This window comes from Mesocricetus auratus, unplaced genomic scaffold, assembly GCF_017639785.1.
Source record: "Mesocricetus auratus isolate SY011 unplaced genomic scaffold, BCM_Maur_2.0 Super-Scaffold_100054, whole genome shotgun sequence".
Lineage (NCBI taxonomy): Eukaryota > Metazoa > Chordata > Mammalia > Rodentia > Cricetidae > Mesocricetus > Mesocricetus auratus.
In genome coordinates, this window is record NW_024429231.1 from 834,751 (window position 1) to 860,699 (window position 25,949).

The 25,949-nt window shown below is 52.2% G+C and overlaps 2 protein-coding genes across 3 annotated transcripts; both read left to right on the plus strand.

The window, feature by feature from the left end:
* Window positions 1-5,025: 5,025 nt before the first annotated feature.
* On the plus strand, window positions 5,026-9,603 carry Ctu1 (cytosolic thiouridylase subunit 1). 2 transcript variants are annotated; one of them, XM_013124159.3, is made up of 3 exons: window positions 5,026-5,180; window positions 7,337-7,880; window positions 8,189-9,603. In XM_013124159.3, the coding sequence occupies exons 2-3, from the start codon at window positions 7,373-7,375 to the stop codon at window positions 8,824-8,826; spliced, it is 1,146 nt and encodes a 381-aa protein (XP_012979613.1). In that variant the 5' UTR covers window positions 5,026-5,180; window positions 7,337-7,372; the 3' UTR covers window positions 8,827-9,603. The 2 variants fall into 2 exon arrangements, with proteins under 2 accessions (XP_012979613.1, XP_021091436.1); XM_021235777.2 differs by lacking the exon at window positions 5,026-5,180 and adding an exon at window positions 5,192-6,010.
* Window positions 9,604-18,945: 9,342 nt separating this feature from the next.
* Window positions 18,946-23,060, plus strand: Klk14 (kallikrein related peptidase 14). Its single transcript, XM_005084802.3, has 5 exons — window positions 18,946-19,252; window positions 20,820-20,988; window positions 21,452-21,705; window positions 21,795-21,931; window positions 22,435-23,060. The coding sequence occupies exons 1-5, from the start codon at window positions 19,213-19,215 to the stop codon at window positions 22,585-22,587; spliced, it is 753 nt and encodes a 250-aa protein (XP_005084859.1). The 5' UTR covers window positions 18,946-19,212; the 3' UTR covers window positions 22,588-23,060.
* The last annotated feature ends 2,889 nt before the right edge of the window (window positions 23,061-25,949 follow it).

The window sequence follows — 25,949 nt, forward strand, 5'->3', positions numbered from 1 at the left end:
TTTTTTCTTTCCCCTCATCATTTGAAGTGGGAAGGCCCACTTTAATTTTATTTAAATTAAAAACAATCTTATTTTACATATAAATCCCAGTTCCCTCTCCCTCCCATCCTCCCATTCCCCCCACCATCTCCCTATCCCATCCCCCATCCACTCCTCAGGGAGGGTGAGGCTTCCCATGGGGGATCATCAAAGTCCGTCATATCATTTGGGGCAGGGCCTAGGCCCTCCCCCATGTGTCTAGGCTGAGAGAGTATCCCTCTATGGGGAATGTTCATTCGTACACTAGGGATAAATACTGGTTCCACTGCCCCCATTGACTACTCAGACCCCCCAACTGACACCCACGTTCTGGGAAGACCCACTTTAATCTGGATCTTTTTAGAGGAGAAGATTCGCATTTAGTCCAGATCTTCTGAGGCGGGAATATCCACCTTTAATCTGGGCCATGCCTGTGGCTGCTGCACTACAGCCCACTTCTTCAGGGTTCTGTCATACAATGAAGACCAGCTGAGACACTGAGCCTCGCCGACTGAACAACTACCAGTTTTGGGCCTTCTGATTGACAGCCATTGTTGGGCTAGCTGGACCACAGCCTGTAGATCATTCTAATAAATAGTATATATAATGCTATATATACTATTATATATGATACATATCATCATATATAATATATATTATGTATGTATGCATTCTATAAATCCTGTTCCTTGCAAGAACCCTGACTAATATATCTGGGCTTAGGCATTTCTGGCTATCATCCTTAGCTAACTCTCTCTTTCTCTCTCTCTCTCTCTCATCTATAAGAGTGTACACACATCACTTTCTGCATTTTCAATTGGCAACCAACCTTTACTCCCATTTTTGACCAAAGACTCTCTTTTTTCTTTTTGGTTTTTCAAGACAGGGTTTCTCTGTGGCTTTGGAGGCTGTCCTGGAACTAGCTCTTGTAGACCAGGCTGGTCTCAAACTCATGGAGATCCACCTGCCTCTGCCTCCTTAGTGCTGGAATTAAAGGCGAGTACCACCACCACCTGGCTTTTTTTTTACTCTCTCTTAGTTAGCAGATTGCAGCAACTCAGTGGTCAGAAGAGCTGGGCCATTGCCCCATTTGGTTCCCTGTTGTCCCCAGTTTGTAAAGAAATTAGGATGAGAAAACTCAGAGACTCCACATCCAAGAGAGGAACTTATGCCACACAACCCATGAGAATTGAGACCCATAGTGCCACTTCCCCATTTTCAGAAGACACTGAGTTCTAGAATGCAAGTACTAAGGTGACATCAGATCCCTCCAAAACACACATGTCGAGATCCGTATGCCCAAGGCTGTGGTAATAACAGGAGGTTCTGTGTCTGGAGGGAGGCAAGAGTGTCGAGGGGTGCGCTTACCTGTGCATGCACATATAAAACCCAGAACTCCACTCTGGACATCTTCTTCTGTCACTCTCCACCTTACTTTTTGAGTAGGATCTGTGACATAATTTCAATGGTCAATTTGGCAAGATCTAAGATCACTTAGAAGATGGGCCTCTGGTCATGCCTGTGGGGATTATCTTGATTAGAGTAGTTGATGATAAAGGACTGAACCTCTGAGACTGTAAGCCACCACCATCAAATGTTTTCCTTTATAAGAGTTGTTTTTAACAAAATCTCAGTCATTTGACTTCACCGATAAAGACTTGGGAGTCAATGCCGGGGTGAAAGCCTGCTAGCTCAGAGAGGCAGAGAAAGCACCTCGCTGACCTTCCTCCTCAGCTGACATGCAGAAGCCTTTCTTCCCTTACACCATACCCCAACAGCCTCTTCAAACCCAATGTCGCTCCCTTCTTCTTGCTGTGCATCTCTCTGGTCATGCCTCTGACTCCCTCTTACTCTCTGTGACTTTTGTCTATGTTCACTTCCTGTCAACTGGTTGCTTATTCTGCCTCTTGACTTATGGTTGACTTTATTTAATCCTGTTCACAGTATTCAAGCAGAAAGCGCTTGGAATAGGATGTGTGCTAGGGTTGAGCCACACCACAACTAGGGACGGATCTTTCCAGTAATTAGTGCAATCTCAGGGTTCACAGTGTGATCAAACACCCTGCAGCAGCCATGGTGGTGGTGTCTCTTCACGGCAGGGACACCCTCACTAAGACAGTGTGAGTGCTTGAGGTCATACGACAAACCCAGCGAAGTTCCCCAGCAAAGTGTAACTTCTTGAAAGAGCCAGAGCAGAAGTGGAAGTAGAGACGCAGCCTGTTTAAACCAGTTAAAAGGCAAGTAAGTCTTGATGCCCAGCAAAAGGTGAACAAAGCAGTAGTCCACGGAACCATGACTAACAGGGAAAGTAAGATGAGAATTTACTTTTCCAACTAATGTCCCTGCATACTTACTGAATGGATTACATTTACATTTTATTCCCTGGAGGATTAAGACAAGGCCCCACATAATAAAGGCAGACCTCAAACTCACTATGTGGCCACAGGTGACCTTGAACTCCACAAAATCCTCTCACTTCCACATCCCAAGTGGTCAGGTTACAGGTGTGGACTGCCACATGTGGTTTATGCAGCGCTGGTAATCAAACCCATGGACAAGCACGCTATCAGTTGAGGTCTAACCCCAGCTCCCACGTGTGATATTTTCTTGAAAGGCAATGGTGCCACAGGAAACAGAGTATCTGGGACAGAAATGTGATAGTTTCTACTTAAGTGACAGTGGTCCCTGCTTCCGTGAGATGGCTAGGCGAGGTTATCAACTTGTAACACATAGGAAAAAGGAGCCTCAACTGAGAAATTTCCTCATTCAGATTAGCCTACGTGAGATCTTATTGATTGTTGACTGATGTAGGAGGAGTCAGGTCGACGTGGGTGATACCACTCCTGGGAAGGTGGACCTCCCAATGTAAGGAAGGTAAATGAGAACCTAGAAGTAACAATAAGTAGAGTGAGGTTTCTACTTTCAGCTCCTGACTTGGGTTCATGCCATGGCTTCCCTTGATGATGGTCTGTGATCTGTACGGTAAATAAATGCAAGTTAATTTTGTTCAGTGTTTTATCACAGCAACTAGGAAGCAAATTAGGGCTTGGAGCTGTAAACACACCAAAGAAAGTGGAACCTGGACTCCTTTCTTTCTTTCCTTGCTCAGGTACCCAGAACAACTAAGCTATAGGTGTGCCAACTCATGATCTCCCCTTTGAATCCCTAGCCTAGAGTTCTTGGTGTCCTTGAGCTTTTCATTTTATACAACCATACCCATTCCAGAAAACAGCCTGCCAAGTACTTGGTAACACATTCCCCCAGGGCTGTGGAGGGAACCAGTCAGATGTCTGCACTGGTACTTATTTTTCTGCAGTGTGGCGAAGCCTCTCCTTCTTCCCTTACTTATCTGAAGCCAAGTTGTCTGGGATGCTGCAGATAAAGAGGGGTTGGCACGCAGGACCACAGGACAGAGTGGACTGGCCAGACCGCTGGGCTGGCTCTGTCTATGGTGCTGAAACATCATCCCCAAGGTCTAGGTCAGTATTTCTCACCCTTGGGTCATGACTTCTTTGAGTCAAAGGATCCTTCCACAGGGGTCACCTAAGACAAACAGAAAACACAGATATTGACATTGTGATTCATAGCAGTAGCAAAATTACAGATATGAAGTAGCAACGCAAATAATGGTATGGTTGGGGGTCTCCACAGCATAAGGAACTGTATTAAAGGGTTGCACCATCAGGAAGTTTGGTTTAGGTTTATCTACCACCCAGCTGAACCAAGCCTTGTAGCTCAAAGCTGTAATTCTAGCTACTTGGAGGACAGATGCAGAAGGATTGTAAGTTTAATGTCTGCATGGGCCACATAGTGAGACCCTGTTTAAAAAACAGACAAAACATAAGGAGTGCATGCTGAGGCCACAGCTCGGTAGAAGAATGCTTGCCTAGTGTCCATCAGTGAGGAGCTTTGGGCATGGCTGTGTTAAAACATCTGCCTAGAATCTCCCTAGCAAGGCATGGAGCATAGCTCCATGGTAGCACCCACTTAGAATTCCCCAGTGAGAGGCGGGGGTGTGGCTCAATGGTAGAGTCCCTACCTAGAATCCTGGAGTGGTTTAGTTTAGTGGTGTAGAGAACTTAAACTGGAGAATGGCCCACGATGGCAATGCTTTTTGTTTCAAGTGAGTAACTGCAGGGAGATAACGGGGCATCAGATCAGGCATGTAACGAACATCCAGCAGAAATATGCGGGGGAAGCCCGGAGCCACAACAGTCAGCAGGGGCATCGGGCTGAAGAAGAGGGTCCCAGGCAGACCTGTCTCCCAACTAGCCATTCCAACAACAGGTATTTTTAGTTTTATATCACACGGGATGAGCAGTAGCAGAGGTGCCGGAGAATGGCTCACATTCCATCTGTGTTCAAGGATCTTTCTTTGAGAATTTACTTTCCTTCTGTTCTCAAGGACACGGCGTTTCTACTCTCAGGCTATTTGGTTGTTCTCCCTCGCTTTCCCACATGGCCAGGAGGCCAGCTGGCAGCTAAACACGTGGTCTTGGAGGACAAAATGCGTGGGAATAAATTCGGGGCGGGGCGCCTTCAGGGCCAGGTTCTAGGTGACCTTAAACAGCACACGAAAACAATTTGCTGGTGTATATTGCAACAGCTTGCGTAGCTGTATGTCATTCGGACTCCTTCCATCTTTCTGAAGAAAACGGGAAAGAAAATAGAAAGACGATGGTAAGGGCAAGGTTTTGGCATGCGCCTTTAATCTTAGCATTCTGGAGGCCGTAGCAAGTGGGTCTCTGAGTTCAAGGCCAGCCTGGTTAATATAGGCGAGGTCTATATTCTTTTTTTTAAGCAGCAATAGCGTATAATAAATCGCAAAACTAGGAAATTAGACCGCAGCCACTTCTGATTTCAGTATCGCGCCTGGTGACCTCGCGTTTCCAGGGCAACATCAGTACCCGCAGCTCAAGCCCAAAGCTTCTGGAGCGCTGCGATTTGGGTGCTGTAGGCTGAAGGAAACCCGTGCTCTCAAGTGTTGCTGGGAATTGTAGTCCAAGCTGTTGCAGAGTTAGTTACAGGCGCTCAGCGGGAGCTGTTGCATTCTGGAAGTCGTAGGTAAGGCAGTCCAAGGCCTTGTGGGAGTTGTAGTCTCAGAACAACTTCCGCTCCAGGCTTCCGCGTGGCAGGCAGAGTGCTGAGCCCATTCCACCCAGGTTAGTGTTCCTCTTGCTCCGGATCGAGCGAGCTCAGGGTTGTGGTGCCACAGGAGAGTTGAAGATCTCTCTAGGAATTTAACACTCGCTTTTATGATTGCCAACTCGTGCTCTGGCCAGGATTCCCCCTCTAATCCAATCTCTTGCCAGGCCTCCCTGTTCTTTTAGTGGTGACAGACCATCTGCCTTCTCTTGTTTCTCTTGTGTTCTGGGGACCCCTTCTCTGCCCTTTAGGAAAGTCGGTCACCGGTGGCACCCCTCGGTTTTTTTGTTTGTTGTGTTTGTTTTTGTTTTTAGACGAGATATCACCACGTTGCCCTGGATGGCCCGGAACTCGCTATGTAAATCAGGCCAGGCTAATTAGGAATTTGCAGAAATTCAGCCGTCTCTACCTCCTGAGTGCTGGGATTAAAGGCGTGTGCCACCATGCCTGGTATTACCTCTGGGGCGTGCAGCCTGTCTGTACACAACCCCCCGCCCCCCATACGTTTATTAGCTTGGTTCGCTCCATCAGCTCAGGAATGCCGAGGTGGTCTCCTGGCTTCCTGTTTCTGCCTGTGCCTGTAAACTCCTCACAACAGCAAACCCTCCTAGGATTAGATGACAGGACAGAGTGGCTCTGCGCCCCATTCTGAGTAAATGCTGGGCAGAAGGTGGTGGTCACTCTCAGGAGACAGATGCCAGGTAGACGCTACCGATTTCAGGGATACTTGGCGTCTGAAAGGTGCCCTGCAAGACTCTTCAATGGCTCAACTGGAGGTCGAACCTGGAGGCACCTCCGAGCCGGATGATTCTCAGGCTTGCTGGGCAGGGCTTGAGGAAATGAAGCGGTGAGACACTGATGGGGACATAATGCGGGAAGGGGAGGACGGAATCAAAAGCTGGGAGGGAAACACTTCAAGGAGCAGTGCCCAGCCACGAGGGACGAATGGGTCCTCAGAGCCGCTTGCTGGGCTCCAGGCCAAAGGAGAGGGGTGTTCCTGGGATAGTTGAGAGTAAGCGGGAGGAGCCACAGGGCCTCCCAGGCTGTCAGTCAGCAAGTCACAGACAATGTGGAAAAGAGAATTGGGCTGGATCTGCTCATTGTTATGTGCCAAACAACACGAGTATAAAGAAGGGGAGGTCAAGGCAGAGAGACCCGTGACCCAGACAAGCATGCTGGGGGAGTAGGTGGGAAGTATCTGGCTTCTCCATCTGTCTCGAAGCCACAAACAGGATTGGCTGTACTCTTTTAGAGGGCCTTAGCATGAGTTCTGAGATTGGGCTACGGGCGTTTGGAAAGCAAGTCAAGACTGGTCTTTGCATTTTGAACCCCCCACCGGGTGCGTGAGTGATCAGGGTGGTCCTAGACCCCAGAGCATCTAGTCTGAGCACCTGGAAGGGCAGAGCTTCGCTTCGCTGCAGAACACCAGTTGGTGAAAGAATCGGGGATGTGAGGGCTGAGTCACTGGTCTTGCCCTCGTAGAAGTTAGTCACAGTAAACCGGCGGTTGCCAGGTAATTCTGATCATTGTGGTAAATCCTAGGGTAGCCGTACCTGCTCGGAACGGCAGGAGGCTACTGGAGAGTCCAAGCTGGAGATGCCATGGTCTGGCAGAGAGGACCGAGCCTGGAGAGTTTTTACAGGTTCAGGACAGCCCGTAGCCTAGAGGAGGGCACCATGCCTTGCAGGGAATGCAATCAGGAAGGGGGCGTGTCCCGTAGCCTCCGTCCCCTGCTAAAATCCAAACATCCTTAGCCCTCTGCCTCTGAATAGCAGGCTCTTCCAGGCTCTACTCAGCCCTGGAAGTCAAGGTCAGTGACACCTACCTTGTCTCCATGACCAAGGCTGTAATCACAGCGACCTCAAAACTGTGCAACTGGTCCTTAAAGGCACCCCGCTTCTTGCGTGTCTTCCTCTCTGCCCCCCACCCCAGAAACACACTTCTTGGTGCAGAAAGAAGCTGCCCTTCCCTAGGGCTCCCCTGTGCAAGTGCCACTCTGGGTTTCCGAAGCATGTGACCTGCTTCTCTCTCCCCTCAGCAGACATCCTGGGCGACCAGCTTCCCTTCTCTCTCCATTAGCCCAGAAGTATGGATATCTCTCGTGACCCCTCTTGTCTCCCATCAGCCCTGCAATGTAGACGCCCCAAATGATTTCCTACCCTTTCCTCCACAGTGTGGATATCTCGGGCGACCCACTTCTCTTCCCGCGATGCCCGCCCCCACGTGCTCCTCCTGCCACGCGGCCCGCGCTGCCCTCCGCCGCCCGCGCTCGGGGCAGGCGCTGTGCGGCTCCTGCTTCTGTGCGGCCTTTGAGGCCGAAGTGCTGCATACGGTGCTCGCAGGGCGCCTGCTGCCCCCAGGTGCAGTGGTGGCTGTGGGCGCTTCGGGCGGCAAGGACTCCACAGTACTGGCACACGTGCTGCGCGAGCTTGCGCCACGCCTGGGTATCACGCTACACCTGGTGGCCGTGGACGAGGGCATCGGCGGCTACCGTGACGCCGCGCTGGAGGCCGTGAGCAGCCAGGCTGCGCGCTGGGAGCTGCCGCTCACCATCGTGGCCTATGCAGACCTGTTCGGGGGCTGGACGATGGACGCCGTGGCCCGCAGCACCGCCGGTTCTGGCCGCAGCCGCTCCTGCTGCACCTTCTGCGGGGTGCTGCGGCGGCGCGCACTGGAGGAGGGCGCGCGCCTCGTGGGAGCTACACACATCGTGACCGGTGAGCAGGAAGGACGTGGTGGGGTAGTGTATCGTGGAGGAAGCTGGGTGGCGTGGCGTATCCACCGCCCCTTCTTATCTCTGGATTCTGGGTGTTCCCACACCTCCCTCCACTCTCTTGGTCCCCACTTTATGGTCCCTTCTACATTGTGTCATTACTGAGGACCTACAGGATCCCCTCCTCAGTCACTGGGTCCAGGGGGTCCCTATGGCTGGCCTTCTCCACTTTCCCTCTCCAGTGGTTCTCGGCGCCCCCTCCCTACCCCTCTCCTCTCTGTCCCCATCCTTTACCCGAGCTCTCGCCCACAGGCCACAACGCCGACGATATGGCGGAGACAGTGCTCATGAATTTCCTGCGCGGTGATGCGGGGCGGCTGGCGCGGGGCGGAGGGCTGGGCTCTGCGGGCGAGGGGTGCGCTCTCCCGCGGTGCCGGCCGCTGCAGTTCGCCTCGCAGAAGGAGGTGGTGCTGTACGCGCACTTCCGCCGCCTGCGCTACTTTTCAGAGGAGTGCGTGTACGCGCCCGAGGCTTTCCGTGGCCACGCTCGCGACCTGCTCAAGCGCCTGGAGGCAGCGCGGCCATCGGCAGTGCTGGACCTCGTGCACTCGGCGGAGCGCCTGGCTCTTGCCCCGGCCGCTCGGCCCCCTCCTCCAGGCACCTGTTCCCGCTGCGGGGCGCTGGCCAGTCACACGCTCTGCCAGGCCTGTGCGCTCCTGGATGGCCTCAACCGAGGCTTACCACGCCTGGCCATCGGCAAGGGCCGCCGCGTGTTGCAAGCCAAGCCTCCACTGGCCGGGAACCCAAGCCAGGCCATCGGTGACCCTGTGGCCTTACAGGGACCGTGCACCTGTGAGCAATCCAGAGATGGAGCCAGCCCGTGCAGGGACGGAGGGGACTGTGCAGGAGCCACCTGTGTCGTGCCAAGTGACCTTAGCGCCACGGAGTAACCTGAACCCTGCACTCTTCAATGCTCTGTGCCCTCGGAAGTGACTGCACCCTGTGCCTGTGAAGTGATCTGTGCACTGTGAAATGATTGCTCTGCCATGCCCTGTCCTTCCAGAGCTACCTGTGTCTATGGGACCTGAGCCCAGTGGAGTGACGGTGCCCCGTGGAGGTACCCTGCCTTAACCTCTCCAATCTGCCATTTCTTCCTGTGAAAATAGGACTGTCTTGCCTTCACCCCATCACATCTCTGCAGAGATGAGACTCCAGTGGTCAAATTAGTTGGCCATCCATATTCAGCTCGGCGCTGCATCGTAAGGGCTGGCCACCAGGGGGCTCCAGGCTCCTGGGTGCTGCCTGGCCATATAGGGAATTGAGAGTCTGAGGAGACGTGCTGGGTGGTGTCAGTCCCACCTCCAGGGGTGACTCGGCTCCTCGAAAGCTAGCTTTCTTCTGCACTAACTGTCCCTGATCCTCCCCAAACCTTGGAGAAGGTGCTTCTTAGCCTCTGTAGTCCTGTCCTCATGGAAGTGACCGGTGGACTTCTTGAACTCCATAGGTACCCATTTTCCTAATTAAGTTAGGTCTGAAAGACCAAGATGGATGGCCTCCTTCAGGTTCTGCTGGGGTTATTCTTTCAGCAAATATTGGACATTTCTTGTCTGGTCCTCTAGGTGCCAGAACGCTGCAGTGAGCAGGGGCAGGAGCCTCTCCCTACAGGCATTTACAGCCTGGGAGAAAAGGACAGTATGCTAATAAATACCGGGTGGTTGTGACTGTCACTTTTTTCTTTTTCAATGCTGGAGATTGAATGCAGAGCTGAGCCACACCCCCTGCTACTCCCTGGGGAAGCTAGGCAGGGGCTCTGCCACTGAACCACACCCCCTGCTACTCCCTGGGGAAGCTAGGCAGGGGCTCTGCCACTGAACCACACCCCCTGCTACTCCCTGGGGAAGCTAGGCAGGGGCTCTGCGACTGAACCACACCCCCTGCTACTCCCTGGGGAAGCTAGGCAGGGGCTCTGCCACTGAACCACACCCCCTGCTACTCCCTGGGGAAGCTAGGCAGGGGCTCTGCCACTGAACCACACCCCCTGCTACTCCCTGGGGAAGCTAGGCAGGGGCTCTGCCACTGAACCACACCCCCTGCTACTCACTGGGGAAGCTAGGCAGGGGCTCTGCGACTGAGCCACACCTCCTGGGGATTCTGGACAGTTTATCTCTCAGCTTCATCTCCAGTGCAAAGGTTTGTTTTAAGTAGAACAGAGGAAGGGAGGAAGAAGCCAGTGAAGGAAAGGCCTTTGAGCAGGCTTGCTCCAAAGTTTCTTGAGGAAGAGTGCCCTCTGGAGGAAGGCACTGCCAATTCAGCAGCTAGGGTATGGGAACAACCTTGATCCCTTTCGGGGACCAGAAGGGGGTTCCCATTAACCAGATCCGAGCTGGGCCAGGTGTGTGGAATCCTTAGTTTTTATCCTAACAATGAAGGCTGTCCAATGACCACTTTCTGAAAATCCCTTGGCTGCTGTAAAGAGAAGCCGCTGTGGATAGGAAGAGGGGCTGGGGGCGGGGGAGGTGGAGCTGAAGATTCTCCAGGCAGATTGTACTGCTCCAAGCTTGTGCGTTTGTAGGGCTGGCCTCATGCCAAGGGGGCGTTCTTCCCTTGTTAGAGCAGTAATATGAGAGTAATGTATGTTTAATCCCATTTATGGTAGCCGAACATGCAATCCAGCCAAGTAACTTTCCCAGAATCACTTAGCAGTGACTGGGGAGGGAGCCAGAGGACCTGTTTCCTGATACATGCACAGCAGGGCACCTGTTATTTCCAGAGCATCCCGGGGGAACTTTGCCCTCATCCCTGGCTTCTAGTATGAGGTGCTGTATTCAGATGTGGCCATAGAGGGCGCTGTGACCACATGTGCACACCAGGAGGCCTTTACTCCAAAGCTGTCTTTACAGCCCAGGCCCAGACAGCATCAGCCTGCAGAATCTGGTGAGCCCTGGAACTGGAGGAGTTTGCACAAAGATGCTTGTGTCCATGCCTTGCTCACACTCAGAGCATGAGACCTGTGATGCAGCTAACTGCAGAAGCCGCTCAGGACAGAACCTAAAGGACAGAGAAGGAAAAGAAAAGGGCCAGGAAAATAGAGGGAGACCAGAGGAGAGAGGTGGGAAGAAATGAACAGAAACGGGGTACAGGACACAATATGCTGCAGCAGGCAGGTGCTGACAGGTGTCAGTGGGCATTGTGTCCTGTCCATTTAAGCAGGAAAGGGGTGGACTCAGGAGAAGCCCCGCCCCCAGCACAGAGCCATGTAAAGTAGGGCACAATGCTTTGCTGACTGCAGAAAGTGTTTGTGGCAGAAGGAATGGCAAGCCTGAAATCTGAGGCTGGAGGACAGGCCAGAGGAGACAGGGGGAGAGCCCTGATGCTCTCACTCCTGGCAGAGAAAGATAAGGATCGGGATTGCAGGTATTTCCTGACAGCTCCCAGATCTGCCCAGCCTAGAATGGTGGGGAAATAGCTGAGTCAGCTGCGGCCCCTGCCCTCAGTGGGCTCTCCCTCTGGTGGCAGGAGCAAGTACAGGCACTGACAAGTTGGGACCAGAGGGTTACATGCCACTGGCGCCATTGTGAGGGCTCAGAAGGACACAGCCCAGAGGTGGGGCGCCCAGCTCAGTGCGGTGTGTCATAGAATGCGGAGGTGATGTTTAAACCAAGACCCAGAGCTGAGTAAGACTGAGGCCAGGAAAGGGGCGAGGGAGAGAAACTGCCTGGTAGAATGGTGGTAGACCTGAGTCCACAACTCAGGAGGCACCTGTCCCCTCGAGGAGCATCGCTGCTTCAGGTACGGGAGGGAGGATGCCGCCCTAGATGGGGACAGCGCTTCTCAGAAAAAGCTCAAAGCAGACAGGGTTGGGCTGCAGATGTGGCTCCGTGGGAAGATCACTTGCTTAGCATATGCGGAGCCCTGGTCTCCATCCCCAGCACCGCATAAACTGGGTGTGGTGGTCCACACAGCTGTGATCCCAGCACTGGGGAAGCAGAAACAGGAGGATCATGAGTTGAAGGTTATCCTCATCCACACAGTAAGGTGGAGGCCAGCCTGGCTACATAAGACCCTGTCCCAAAACAAAAAGCTCTCCAGAAAAGTCCAAGGAGACTAAGGCTGGGGCCCCCACTTGGTGATGTTGAGAACAGGTACAGGGCATCAAGAACCTCTCACCAGGAGCTGAGACTCCCACTGACACTGAGTGTGTTCGACTTTAAAATCTCCTGTGTGGGTTCAAAGCCTGTATAAATGGGGTTTGAGAGAGCCTTGTACACCGAGAGCATGTACTGCCCTTGCAGAGGACCGAGCTTAGTCCTAAACACCTACACCGGGTGCTTGACAACATCCTGTAACTCCAGCTCCAGGAGATCTGATGGTCTCTGAAGGCACCCATATTCCACACACACACACACACACACACACACACCAGTAACCAGATTAGGTACTGGAGATTCGGCAGTGGACCAGGTAGGCAAAGTCCCTGCCCTCACACGTCCTCTGGGACGCGCATCCCTTCCCGCCACAGGTGAACACTGTCCTCATCAGAGATGACACTCCAGTTGTTGGGAGACAAATTTGCATTCTGAATAAGAAAATAAATAAAACATGAAGGACATTAAACAGTGATGAATGCTCACACACACATGCATGTGCACACCTGTGTGTGTGTATGTGTGTGTGTGTGTGTGAGAGAGAGAGAGAGTCAAGGAAATAGACACAACAATTACAGAGTGAAATAAGACATAGGAAGGAGAAAATAAGCACAGGACATGAAGAGAATACTCAGTTCAGAGATGGTAATGGGAGGGATGGCCAGGCAGGGTGATAGCAAGTGTGTCCAGGAGAGGGAAGAGCAATGACAAGTCCCTTGGTAGGAAGGTACCAACCGTGTCAAGAATATCCAAGAAGCATGGGGGTCTGAGGCAAAGGACATGATGGGAAGGTGAGGTTGGGAAGATGAGTGAAATCTAGATGCTGATTGCCTAGGGGCATTAGCATTTATTACAGTTCCATCAAGGACTTGGATTTTGGCAATGTGCTCTTTTGAGTTTTGAGAGCATAGCTGATACATGGGCTTGGCGTGGGGTGGCAGGGGGTTAAGTGAGCGTGGAGACCAGTTTATGTGCAGGTGACAGAAAATGGAGACCGGATGAAACAGGCTGAGAGGAAGTGAGAGGGTGGGCCCCCTGCTCTCTTCTGTAACTAAGGTAAAGAGAATTGCCAATGTGGCGGTGGGATTGTGGGCAGGAGTTAGGGACCACTCCCAGCTCTTGACCAGAGCAGCCGGTTGGTTTCTGATGGAGCACAGAGCTTCAACGGAAATAAATGGGAGATAGTGTAGCCACGGGAGTTAGAGGAGGTCCACTGCCATCCAGGATGCCTGGTGTTAGCAGGCATTGCTGGGTCAGGATGCTGACTTAGAAGCATGTAGAGATGGGGCTGGAGAGATGGCTCAGTGATTAATAGCACATGCTGCTCTTCCAGAGAACTAGAGTTGGGTTCCCAGCACCCTCCTGGAGCAGCTTACAAACACTTGTAACTCCAGCCAGGAGATCTAATGCTCTTTTGGACTCCACAGATTCTTCCTCTGCCAGAGGGAGCCTGGGTAACCAGAGAGTCACATTGAGTTCTAAAGCCAGAGAGGGACATTGAGTCAGGAGGGCTGGTACTCAGATCTGTCACCTCACCTGTAAAATGTGTCAGCATTTGTAAGAAGAGCTGAGACTTAACACAGGAAGAAGTCCAACCCTGAAAAGGGGTGGGAGGTCATCACAACACTCGGGAGCTGGAGGCAGGAAGACCAGAAATCCAAGATACATAGAGTTCAAAACCAGTCTTGAGACCCTGTCACAAGCAAGCAGAGCCTTGGGAAGCTGGGGGTGTCAAGAGACTGCCTAGCCCAGCACCATGCAACGTGAGGTCAAGAGTCCAGAGAGAGAGGCCCTACCAGCTTCAGAGGCCTGTGATCTTCCCACGGCCACAGACCACCTCCCCCAAAGCCCTTTTCCATAGCCCAGCTGAGCCATAGGAAGTCCCACTTCAGGAAGGCTTCCGCCTGGGAGGCGCAATTCCAGTGGGTGCTGTGGGTGACTCACCCGCAGCTGTTTTCCATCCCCAAGACTCCTGCCCCGCCCACGGCAGGTCTGGCCCCCAAGCTTTCCTGCCTTTATTTCTTCCTCACCCCTGGTCCCTGACCATTCTTAGCTCTCCTGGCTCAGCACCCATCCTGCAGCTGCCTTCTTGGCCTCCTTGTTCTGGCCACTTGCCAAAACAGTGCCGCTGCGGTGACATGGACACCGATTCCCAGTCATTTCCAGTACTTCCCAGCTCGCCTGAGTGTGCGTGGCCCTGAAGATGAACTGGGGGACGTTCTCAGAAAAAAACAAAGAGAAAAGACCAAGCCACTAGACAGGCGTGTCCCCACTTCCTGCCACCAGACCCACAACCCACACACAACCTCACCCTTCCCTCTTCCTCCCTGGACAATGGAAGAGGCGTCCTTCCCCTTGTCTGATCTAATCTCGCCACCTAGCCAGCCGTGCCATCCGCTTGACTATTTCCCAACTGCGCTTGGGAAGAGCCCTTCATCCAGGTTCGGATCACCATGTGTCTGCCCAGCTTTGTGCAACCCTGGACAAGGGAGCTGACTTCATCTTGACTTCCTTGTGCAGGACAATGAAAGGCCAGAGTGGCGCTGGGATGCTTCAGTTCTCACGAAGGTAGGGGAGGATCTGGTGAGTTAATCTGTTCAATATGGCATGAAATCCTATTGGTCACATAAACAGATGTGCTGACAAGTTAGCAGTGTTCCCAGGGGACACAAGAAAGATTCAGGACAGCTGTGGGTATGGCCCACTGCCTCCTTCTCTTCTCAGATAGGTAAACATGCCACATCCTCTCAATCAACCTCAGTTTCCCAGTCCGTGATTCTGACGTGAGATGATGTCCACAGATTTTCCATGACACATACACACCCCTTCGGTTTCTATTCTGTTCCAGACAGACATACTGGCCTCACGTCCGCCAGACCCTTACCCCAAAGCACTCTGTCTCCCTTTAAAAAAGCACTTTTTATTATTCTCAATTATGTGCTGATGGGTATTTCTGTTTCTGTATTTTCACACTGGTGAGTGTCCCAAAAGGCCAGAAGGGGGTGGTAGATCCCTTGGATCTGCAGCTGTGAGCAGTCTACAGTAGGTACCGGGAATCAAACCCCAGTCCTCCACAAGAGCAGGGCTCACTCTTACCTCCCAGACATCTCTCCAGGCCCTGCTTCTTCTCATATAGTTTCTTAATAGTATATGACACATAATTACATATCACATTTATCTACTTTTTCCTTTCAGAATCCATTCTTATTTGGCCAATTTTGTTCATTGCTGTGCCCTCTGGTACCTGGAATCATGCTAGATAGATACACAGTAGATGCTTAGTAATTATTAGTTAAATATTAGTTGAATTATTAGTAGGTAGGTAGGTTGGAGAATAGAAAGAGCAGGAAGGAAGAAGCAAGCTTGCATGAAGAACAGAGCTGGAGGGCTAGGGATGTGGCTCAGTGGGTAGGGTGCCTGCCTAGCGTGTGTCTGCCTAGCGTGTGTCTGCCTTGCGTGTGTCTGCCTAGCATGTGTCTGTCTGGCTTGCATGAAGCCCTGGGTTCCATCCCCAGCACTGGAATGACCAAGCATGGTGATGTGTGTCTGAAATCCTAGCATTCAGGAGGTGGAGGCAGAAAGATCAGAATGTTCAAGGTCATCCTCTCATATGAAGCAAATTTGAGGCCAACCTGGTATACACGACCTGCTTCAAGATGAAAACAAAAAGAACATAGCTGGGAAAGCTGGGCATGGAGGAGCACACTCGTAACCCCAGCACTCCCAAGGCGGAAGCAGGAAGAGAGTGAGTTCACAACAAACCTGAGCTACATAAAAACCCATCTTTAAGATCCAGGGGTGGGGCCAGCAAGGTGGCTCAGAGGATGAAGGCACTTGCTGCCAAACCTGATGACCTGAGTTCCGTCTCCAGGTCTCTACATGATGGAGGAAGAGAACTAACTCCTATAAGTTGTCCTCTGTGTTCCACACATGCACCCCACACACACATGAGAGAGGGAGGGAGGGGGGCTCGTGCACACAAATAAAAACATACTTTTTTTTTAAAGAGTAAGTTGGAGACCAATCAAAGACACCCAACCTCTGGCTTACACACACACACACACACACACACACACACACACACACACACAAACGTACGCACGCACGCACACACACACTCACACTTGAAGATTGACACATGTACACATCACACACACACAGGAAGGGAGAGAGGGAAGGAGAGAGAGGAGGGAGAAGAGAGGGGGGAGGGAGGAAGGGGAGGGGCAGAGGGAAGGAGGAGGGAGGGAAGCAAGGCCTGTGGGTGAGGTGGGTACGGATGGAGCACAGCAGTATGGATACACTTAGTCCCACGGACCTGTCCTGAAATCAGTTGACAGGGAAAAGGCACAGGACAATACTGCGATCTTTGTCTCCCAGGACACCCAGCTGTCCCTCCTCTTCCCCATTCACAGCTTCCCTCAGCTCTCGTCCCCACACTACACCTTTAAAACCCTTTACCTCCAAAAATGTCTCTCTGATACTACTCCATTTAGAAGTGTCTCAGAGCTGACCTAGAGAGATGGCTCAGAAGTTAAGGGCACTTACTGCTCTTGCAGAGGACTTAGGTTCAGTTCCTTGCACCTACATAGTGGACCACAACTCTCTGGGATTCCAGCTCCTGGGATTCAGTGCTCTTTTCCGGCCTCTGTGGTCACCAGGAACACACCTGATACATATTCATAGACGCAGGTAAAGCACTGCAGGGTGGGGAGATGGTTCCATGCTGATAGCTGGCTGCTTAAGCATGAGAATCTGAGTTCAAACTCCCAATATCCACATTAAAAAGTCCCAGTTTTGACCCCATGCAACCCTGTAGCCCCAATGATTTGATGGTGATGACAAGAGGAACTCGGGGACTTGATGGAGATGAGAGATCCTGCCTCAAGGGAATAGAAAGAGAACAATAGAGTAGGACCCAGGTGTCCTGCTCCTTCACACAGGTACATGCACCCACTATCCAACAGATGACTGGACGTTTCTCTCTCCCTCTTCATCATCCTGGCTTCCTCACTGCTCCTTCCGGGGCCCCAGGTTGCTTCTCTTTGCCCTCTAAGCTGCGGGCTTCCTTGCTTGTCTCTTTCAGGCTCTGTGCACACCATACACTCCTGTTGGCAATCTCCACCAGGCTTCTTTTCATCACTCGCATCCAGGAGAATTCCATTCATCTGCGGAACCCTGGAGCTTGCCCGGGGCTCTAACAGGATCGAATTACATCGTGTCATGTCGACCTGCCCCACCAGACAGTGAGCTTGGAGATGATGCTATGCACTTGTTCATTAGTGCATTCATTCAGTCGTCACAAATTGTTAAGTGACCGCGCCATGGAAACCAAAAAGGTGCTGAACAAGTTGAGTGAGCTCTGCGGAGTTCAGAATCTGGTGTGAAGAGGAAGAAGACACTTCTGTGATGAGGCTGTGATGTGCTGGCAGCTCATGGAGGCTTCTCTCCTTCATGGCTTCATCCCCATCCTTCTGCCAGCAGCCCTGTGGTTACCATGACCCTTTGTTACCTCCTCTTCTGCTCCCCTTCTTTCTCTTCTTCCTGGTCTCTCCCCCCCTTCTTCTGGCATGGAACTATATCACCCAGGGTGGCCTCAAACTCATGATAATCCCCTTGCCTCGGCCTCTACTAAGTGCTGAGACTACAGGTGTGAGCCACCATACCCACCATTCAGGGCATTCTTCTGAGGAAAAGGAATCCAATTGTCCTTTACACTTCTCATGAAGATAATTACACAGTTAGCCTTAGTTTCACAGACAGAAAGGAGAAACCCATGTACCTCTCATCCAGTCATTCTACCAGTGACATCTGGTCTACCTGGATCCCAGTACAAGCCTGGAGATGGACATGCTGAGTTTGCTTATTGCTTATTTAAGGTCATCCATCTGAGTGTGTGCACATATGCATATGGGTTTCTCTGATATTTTCTCCTGTGTAGGACCCAGCATGAATTGTCACAGTGGGGCTGGCCCTGTGCCTCTGATCCTGTATCATCAGAGAGTCCTTCTCTCTGCCTGAATGTCTTTCCACACTCATCTTGCTGCTGGGCCTCCAGATCAATTGGTAAATGAAGGCCCTGGTTAGCAGAAATAGTTCAGAGAGAGCCAGGCTTGCAGACTTCCACAGGTGTGTTGTTGGGCCCAGGAGAAGCACCATCCCAGAGAGACAGCCACAAGCAACTTCTCCAGGAAGAATGTCACTGGGAAGCAAGGTGGGGTGAGGAGAGACTGCAGGCTGTGAGTCACCGCGTGGTCCAGGCATGGGACTGTCAAGGCCCAGAGAAAAATTATAATCATTAGGTATTTTAAAAGGCTGGGGGAGGAACTAAGAGGGGCAGGTTGCAATGGGACCCCCCAGCTCCAAGGCCTACTACAGGCTCACCTCAACTCACCTTTCATCTCTCCTTCCTTCTCTGGGTCTGTGTCCCTCTCCCTCTCTCTCTCTCTCTCTCTCTCTCTCCCTCTCTCTCTCTCTCTCTCTCTCTCTCTCTCTCTCTCTCTCTCTCTCTCTCTCTCTCTCTCTCTCTCTCTCACACACACACACACACCACAGACCCCTGTCTCTGTTTCTGGGTCTGTTTCCTTTTCTTTCTGAGTCTCTGTCTGTCTGTCTGTCTGCCTGTCTGCCTGTCTGTCTCCCCCTCTGCCGTCTTCCAGTGTCATCTTTGAAGCCCCTACCCAGATTCTACCCATCCACTGCACACTCTGACTGGGCTGACCACCTCTCCCACCCTCCTTGCCTGTGATCAACCCTCCCCCGATTCCAGATTATAGCATCTTTCACAGGGCGGGCTCCCATTAATAACTGTGTCTGCTTCTCTGGCCAGAGATGGGAGGGAAGGGAGCAAGAGTATCTGGGAATGGAAACTAGGCAATAAAAAAAGTCAGAAGGGCGGTGGGGGGGGCAGGGCCAGCTGCCCAGATCAGGGATAAAAGGCTTTGCTGGCGTGTCCAGGAAGGACGCCACCCTGCCTGTTTCACACTTGCGAGGAGCCTGGTAGGCATCTGCTCTCACATCCAGAGGAGCCTGTGGCCCCCACCTCCCAGCTCTGGCCTCTCACTTTGTTCTGCCCCCATGTCACCGAGGGTCTGGGCCTCGGCGTGAGTGGCACTACTGTCCCTGAATCTGCATCTGCTCCTGCCTCCTCCACCTGCTCTTTAAATTCGTTAGAGCTGGGCTCGCAGCTCCAGGATGCTCCTTCTACTGACCTTACTGCAAGCCTTGGCTCTAGGTAAGAGCAACGGGGTTCCTGGAGACTCTGGGATGAGCTAGGGATGGCGTCTGGGGTATAAATATGCTCTTGGGGACAGCCTGGTTAGAAAGCACCCAGAGGGGCTGCGATGGCTCAGTCTTGTGAATACAACGGCCTGAGTTTAATCTCCCCAGAGCTCACTCAAAAAAAAAAAAAAAAAAGGATGCAGCGGGGTGTTGCAATTCCTGCAGCGGGGTGTTGCAGTTCCAGCACTGGGGAGGCAGAAGAAGAAGACAGGAGCACCCTGGAGCCCACTAACCAGCCGGTCTAGACTAATGCCCTGCCCCCCAAAAAGGTGGATGGTGCCTGATAAATGACACCTGGGTTAATCATTGGGTTCTACACACAGAGACACAGGCAGAGAGAGAGAGAGACAGACAGACAGACAGACAGACAGACAGACAGACAGACAGAGAAGACATCACTTAAGTAGACGCTCATGCCCTCATTCCAAGTTTGGAGACTCCAGGAAATAGGACTGGGGAGAACGGCAGCTCCAGGAAATGGAGGAAATAAGGAATTAGGGAAGACTCTGACTTCTCAGGTGGCTTCTATCTGAAGAGGCCATGGGGCTGATCTGGCCACTTCAGGGAAGATGAAAGTGGAGTCTGAGAGTGGGAGGGAGTCTGGGGGAAGAGTGAGGGCCCACGCTGAGGGGGAAGGTTTGGAAGGACAGGGGAGCTCGTGTGTTGAGTTGGACAGAGTGGTGTGTGGCTCACTGTGGGAAGCAGTTGGTTACGTCAGCTGCCTCCCTGCCATGAGCAGATGTCCAGAACGGCATAGGCGGCGGCAGCTGTTTGTGATGGGCATTGTTTAATTCCAACTTTGCAAGGCAGATTCGGGGAATCCCTAAGGGACGCTGGCTAGCGAGACTACCCCAGAGGGCGAGCCTTGGCTTAGATTGAGAGATTCAGCCTCAATGCATACCATGGAAAAGTGATCAAGGAAAATCCCCAGCGTACCCTCAGGCCTCCACACACATGTGCATACATAAACACACATGCACCCATGCATATGCGAGCCCACACACATGCACACACGTGCGTGCACACACACATACACACATGCACACACAGATATGCATGCACAAATCCATGTGCAAATGCATACCACATGGAAATAGAAAAACACAAATATTCACGTGAACTATGAATGCTGGTGTGTACTGTGATTTCCAGCATATGGGAGGCTGAGGTGGGAAGAACTCTGGGAGTTCAAAGCCAGCCTCCAACATAGTGAGACATCTTCTCAACATAAAGGAAAGAAAGTGCTCACGGGATTGAGCAGTCAAAGACTGCACAAGGCCCTAGAGGAATTGGACATGAACACAATAGCAGAAACCATGGAGGTCAGTTGAGGAAGGAGTCAGAGAAGGCCCCGTTCGTGTTGGGGGCAATGATGAATGCGTATCACATTTGCTAGAGCAGAAAGAGGTGGGCGGTTTAGGTGTTGGGTCACAAGGAACATCTCTGTATGCTGGACATTTACAGAGTTGGGGATTAGAGGACATTTGTTCATCTTCTTCCCACCCACCTGTTTCCCCTAGCCATTGCCCAGAGTCAAGGAGATCATAAAATTATTGGTGGCTACACGTGTATCCAGAACTCCCAGCCGTGGCAAGTGGCCCTGCTAGCAGGTCCTGGGCGTCGCTTCGTGTGTGGCGGGGTCCTGCTGTCAGACAAGTGGGTCATCACTGCTGCTCACTGTGCCCGCCCGTGAGTGATCTCTCCTGTTCTTACGTCCATAACTTACAGATTCCGGGGTTCCAGACTTTAGCTGTAAACCCAGATCCATGTATAGAACACAGCGCAGAAGCTGGGTCATGATTTGGAGTCTAAAAAGAATCTAGACTGAGAGGCATGACTCAGAGTGTGGAGCCCTGACATGGAGGACCTAGCTTCCCTCAGGGCCTACCCAGAACTTAAAGCTGAGAACCCCGCATGGACTCTGGGACTGAGTGAAGGACTACAAACTGTGCTTGAGGATAGGTAGCCCATGAGAAGATGGAGTGCCAGTGAGGTTGGCAAAGAGAGAACGTCCAGGCCGTGAGGAAGGAGAGACACACGAGGCCAAAGAGGCTCAGCCCACAGTTAGAGGGACAATGGGTAGACACAGAAGATGGGTCTTGCTCTGTGGTCAGCCTATAAGCAGCATTTACTCTTGGGGTTTGTGGGACAGGATTCTTCACGCCGCCCTGGGCAAGCACAACCTAAGAAGGTGGGAAGCCACTCAGCAGGTGGTGCGTGTGGGGCGCCAGGTGCCACACCCCCAGTACCAACCCCGGGCCCATAACAATGACTTGATGCTGCTGCAGCTGCAGAAGAGAGTGCGGCTGGGCCGAGCGGTGAGGACCATCGGTGTGGCCAGGCTCTGTGCCAGCCCAGGGACTCCCTGCCGGGTGTCGGGCTGGGGGACCACAGCCAGCCCGGTTGGTAAGGAGCTGGACCCTTGGGTCTGAGGGAGGAGGCTGACCCCTGGGTTCACAGTTCTCTAGTTGTGACCTTTCTGCACCCCATCTCAGCCAGGTACCCCAATGCTCTGCAGTGTGTGAACGTCAACATCATGTCCGAGGAGGCGTGCCGCCGAGCCTACTCTGGAGCCATCACATCTGGCATGGTCTGTGCTGGGGTTCTTGAAGGTGGAAAGGACTCCTGTCAGGTGAGGCCCAGATTGGTTTCTACAATGATTTGGCCCTTGGTCTTGGGTACCACAGTCTCTCAATAACAGAAAAGTCAGAGGATGTGGCTGGAGAGAGACCTCAGGAGCACAGAGTACAGGAGTCACCCAGATGCCTTGCCTTGTAGCCACATGCTCCTTTGGACTTAGCCCTACTATGCCTCAGTTTCCTGTTTTGTCTAAGTAGCTTCTTAGACCTGTAGAAGCAGCATAGTGATATGTGTGCATAGGGGAATTTGGGGGAACTGCTGGGACTTGTGGAAATCCAAAGCTAACAGCGAGAGAGGCAAAGGCCAGGGGTGTGAAGAGACAGAGTCATCTGGAGACATTATGGCTGAGGTGGGGGCATCAGATCCGTGGAGGGAGACTGGGATGGTGACGGTGCAGAGGGGAGTGACTGCCTGGCCTGCGGCTGGAGTCACAGGTGAGGAGGACTTCTGTTTACCTCCTGTGACTGAGCCTATTCCCATTCCCCCTCCTCACAGGGTGACTCTGGGGGACCCCTGGTGTGTGGAGGACAGCTCCAGGGCCTTGTGTCCTGGGGAATGGAGCGATGCGCCATGCCTGGCTACCCGGGGGTCTATGCGAACCTGTGCAATTACCAAAACTGGATCCAGAGGACAATGCAGGGCAACTGACCATCCATTACTATCCTCTTGCTGCCAGATGTCCCTGTGCTCCACTGCCTCCTCCCTCAGACCCTGGAGTCCTCCTCAGCTCTCCTCCCTCATACTTAAGACTCCAGTCCCCAACCTCCTCCCTCAGACCCAGGCCCCCAGGCCCAGCCCCCTCCCTCAGACCCAGGCCCCCAGACCCAGCCCTCCTCCCTCAGACCCAGGTCCCCAGGCCCAGCCCCCTCCCTCAGACCCAGGGCTCCAGTCCCCAGCCTCCTCCCTCAGACCCAGGATCCTTGCCCTTACTCCAGGTTCCCCCTTACTTCCCAGGATCTTGGCTCTGGAATCTCTCATAGCTTGTCACAGTTTGAGGCTCACTGGGTCAAGAAGCTAGAGTACAAATACTCTGGGCCAGCATCCACATCCAGAGAAGGCTGCTTCCAAAACTCTTACTGTCTCTAAAACCCAAATAAATAAAAAACAAAAATGGAATCATCCCAAATTTCCTCCTTGCTCTTCATTCGTCCATTCCCACGAGCACTGTGCTGTGAAAGGGAGCTGCCTGGAGCACTGAAGCCTTCCCTGGGGTCTGCCCATCACAGTCCATCTACTGTGCTGGGGTCCCTAGCTCTGAGCTGTCTCCTTCCCTGGTAACTGCACACACAGAGCACTGCTAGTCACAATTGGAGGAGGACAGCTGAGTTCAAGTCCCAGCAGTCTGTCTCATTCTACCTGTTCATCTCCAATCTTCATCCCTGGCTACTCGAAAGCCAGGGATCCAGGTCCAGCCTCCTCCTTCAGACCCAGGGATCCCGGCCCAGCCCTCCTCCCTCAGACCCAGGATCCAGGTCCCAGCCTCCTCCCTCAGACCCAGGATCCAGGTCCCAGCCTCCTCTCTCAGACCCAGGATCCAGGTCCCAGCCTCCTCCCTCAGACCCAGGGCTCCAGGCCCAGCCTCCTCCCTCAGACCCAGGATCCAGCCCCAGCCTCCTCCCTCAGACCCAGGGATCCAGGCCCAGCCTCCTCCCTCAGACCCAGGGATCCAGGCCCAGTCCTCCTCCATCAGACACAGAACCGTGAGTATGATACAGAGATAGCAGATTTTGCTGGCCTTGTGCAAGCTATCCATAACTTCCCAAGACTATTAGGTCATGAGTCTCCTTCTCTTTCTTTCTTTTTCTTTTCAAGTAGTATTTATTGAACGCCTATGAGCAGTCATTTGTCTATTTTGAACACCTATTTTGTGCAGCAGTTCTCAATCTATTAGCTGGAGAAGATACGGTCAAAAGTCCATTCCAAATCCTTACATATACAACCTCCATTCTGGCAATGGGCCGCCCAAAGGAAACAGCAAACATAAAAGTCAAGCAGAGTCCCTGTGAATGACAAGGCCGTTCAACTAGGCTGAGCGCAGTGCCCACTCATGCTCACAAAACAACAAGAGAAGCCTCAAGAATTAAGAGCTTGTTGGTAAACACAACCATTGTCAAAATTCAAGCGGCATAGATTTATAAGGAAACAACTGAAAAATAAAATCAAAGGGCTGGAGAGATGGCTGAGCAGTTGAGAGCATTGGCTGCTCTCGCAGAGGACCTGGGTTCACTTCCCAGCACCCATGTGTCGCCTCACAACTGTAACTCCAGTGCAGGAGGTCTGACACTGTCTTCTAGTGGCTGCAGGCATGACATGCACATGGCACACAGATACGCATGCACACAATGCACACACACAAAGCTAAATAAATTTAGTAAATCAAACTACGGCATTCCCATTTTAAGCTGGCAGCTGTTGTTTGAAACCATTTGTGTATCTTGTATCCTGTCTGTCCATTTTTTGAGTGCTGTGACAGAATAGGTATAAGCCACTTGAGGGATTAGTTTATTTCAGCTCACAGTTTGGAATATGGACCGTCCCGGTGAGGACAGCATGGAGAGAAAGGTGCTACCTTCTCATAGCTCAGTGGGTCAATAGGGAGATAAAGGAGGGATGGAGGGGCGAGGAGGAAAATGACCAACAACAATTACTCCAAAGTCCAGCTTGATGACCCAGTGGGTTTTTGGAGGTTCCTTGCTTGAGCAGGGACAACACAGGGGCATCATAGCAAGCTCCCTCCATCATAGCTGGGGACTCATGAACACTGCAGCCCTGCAGCTCTGCCTGGGGCCCGCAGGCAGCTGGCAGGTGGGTAAATTCCCCCTCCAGTCCTTGTTGCTGTTTTTATAACCATGGAGGGGGCCTTGTGAATCTTGGGGGTTTTAGCTTTCCCAGACATGTGACATTTGTTTGCTTTTAGAGTTTCATGAGTACCCTGTGCCCCTCCTTCCTGGAAAGAATGTACATGCAATTTAAAGATATTTATTTTATTTTAGACCGGATCTACTATGCATTCCTGACTGGCCTAGAACTGGCTATGTAGACCAGGCTGTCCTTGAACTCACAGAGATACGCCTGTCTCTGCCTCCTGAGTGCTGGGGTTAAAGGAGTGTGCCCCCACATCTGACTAGCTTATTTTTAATTATGTGTGTGTGTGCAGGGTCAGGGTGCATGAATTCATGCCTACAGTCACAAGGAGGCCATAGGTGTTGCATCCCCAGAGCTGGGGTTACAGGCAGTTGCAAGCTGCTCTGTCTCGGAGCTAAGAACTAAGCTCAGCAAGAGCACCATGAGCTCTTAATCATGAGTCATCTCTTCAGCCCGCATGGAGGGTGGCCCCTTGTCCCCTGACGCAGCACCATTAAGCCATGAAGCTTCCTTCCTTGTTTGTCCCAAGAGCTCATATTAATACCACGATGACCATACAAAACATTCCAGCTTCTAAAAGTTCCACGGTCTTTAAAAATTCAAACACTTTACAAATTCAGTCTTTTTAAGACATTCAGTTTTCTCTCTCTAGTGCATCAAAGTCTTTAGACTGTGGTCTTCTTTAGAAAAAGTTAAATACCCAGGAGGGAAAAGCCAGGTGCAGTCCCAGCCAAAGCAAAGCAAGGCGGACGTCCTACAGTGTCAAACTCAGAGCTGGTAGCTTTCAAACTTGGGACAAATGGCTGAGGTGCTTATTTAACATATCAAAGTGGATGCTGACCACCAGGCTCTCCCAGCATCCCTCAGTCCCTACCTGTTGCAGAGTATGGTGGGCACACCCGGCCCCCTACCCTGAACTTTCCAGCCCAGGGGGCTGGGCTACTCTTCCCTATATAATGCAGCCATTTTGGTTACCAGCTCTCTTTGTACCTTTGGCCTCCTGGCTGCTGCTCCTGGTTCCCTTCTCCCCCTCACCCCTTCACCCCCCCCCCACATGGCACAGCTCAGTCTGGTTGTGTCCACTCTGGACTCTGCTGGATGCCCATGTCTGACTGTCTCCCTTTTATCTGCAATAAACCTCCTCC

Coding starts and splice junctions, on each gene's coding strand:
- Ctu1 (XM_013124159.3), top strand. CDS start 7,373: ATGCCCGCCCCCACGTGCTCCTCCTGCCACGCGGCCCGCGCTGCCCTC. Junction 7,881..8,188: donor AGCTACACACATCGTGACCG/GTGAGCAGGAAG, acceptor TCTCGCCCACAG/GCCACAACGCCGACGATATG.
- Klk14 (XM_005084802.3), top strand. CDS start 19,213: ATGCTCCTTCTACTGACCTTACTGCAAGCCTTGGCTCTAG. Junction 21,706..21,794: donor GACCACAGCCAGCCCGGTTG/GTAAGGAGCTGG, acceptor ACCCCATCTCAG/CCAGGTACCCCAATGCTCTG. Junction 21,932..22,434: donor GTGGAAAGGACTCCTGTCAG/GTGAGGCCCAGA, acceptor CCCTCCTCACAG/GGTGACTCTGGGGGACCCCT.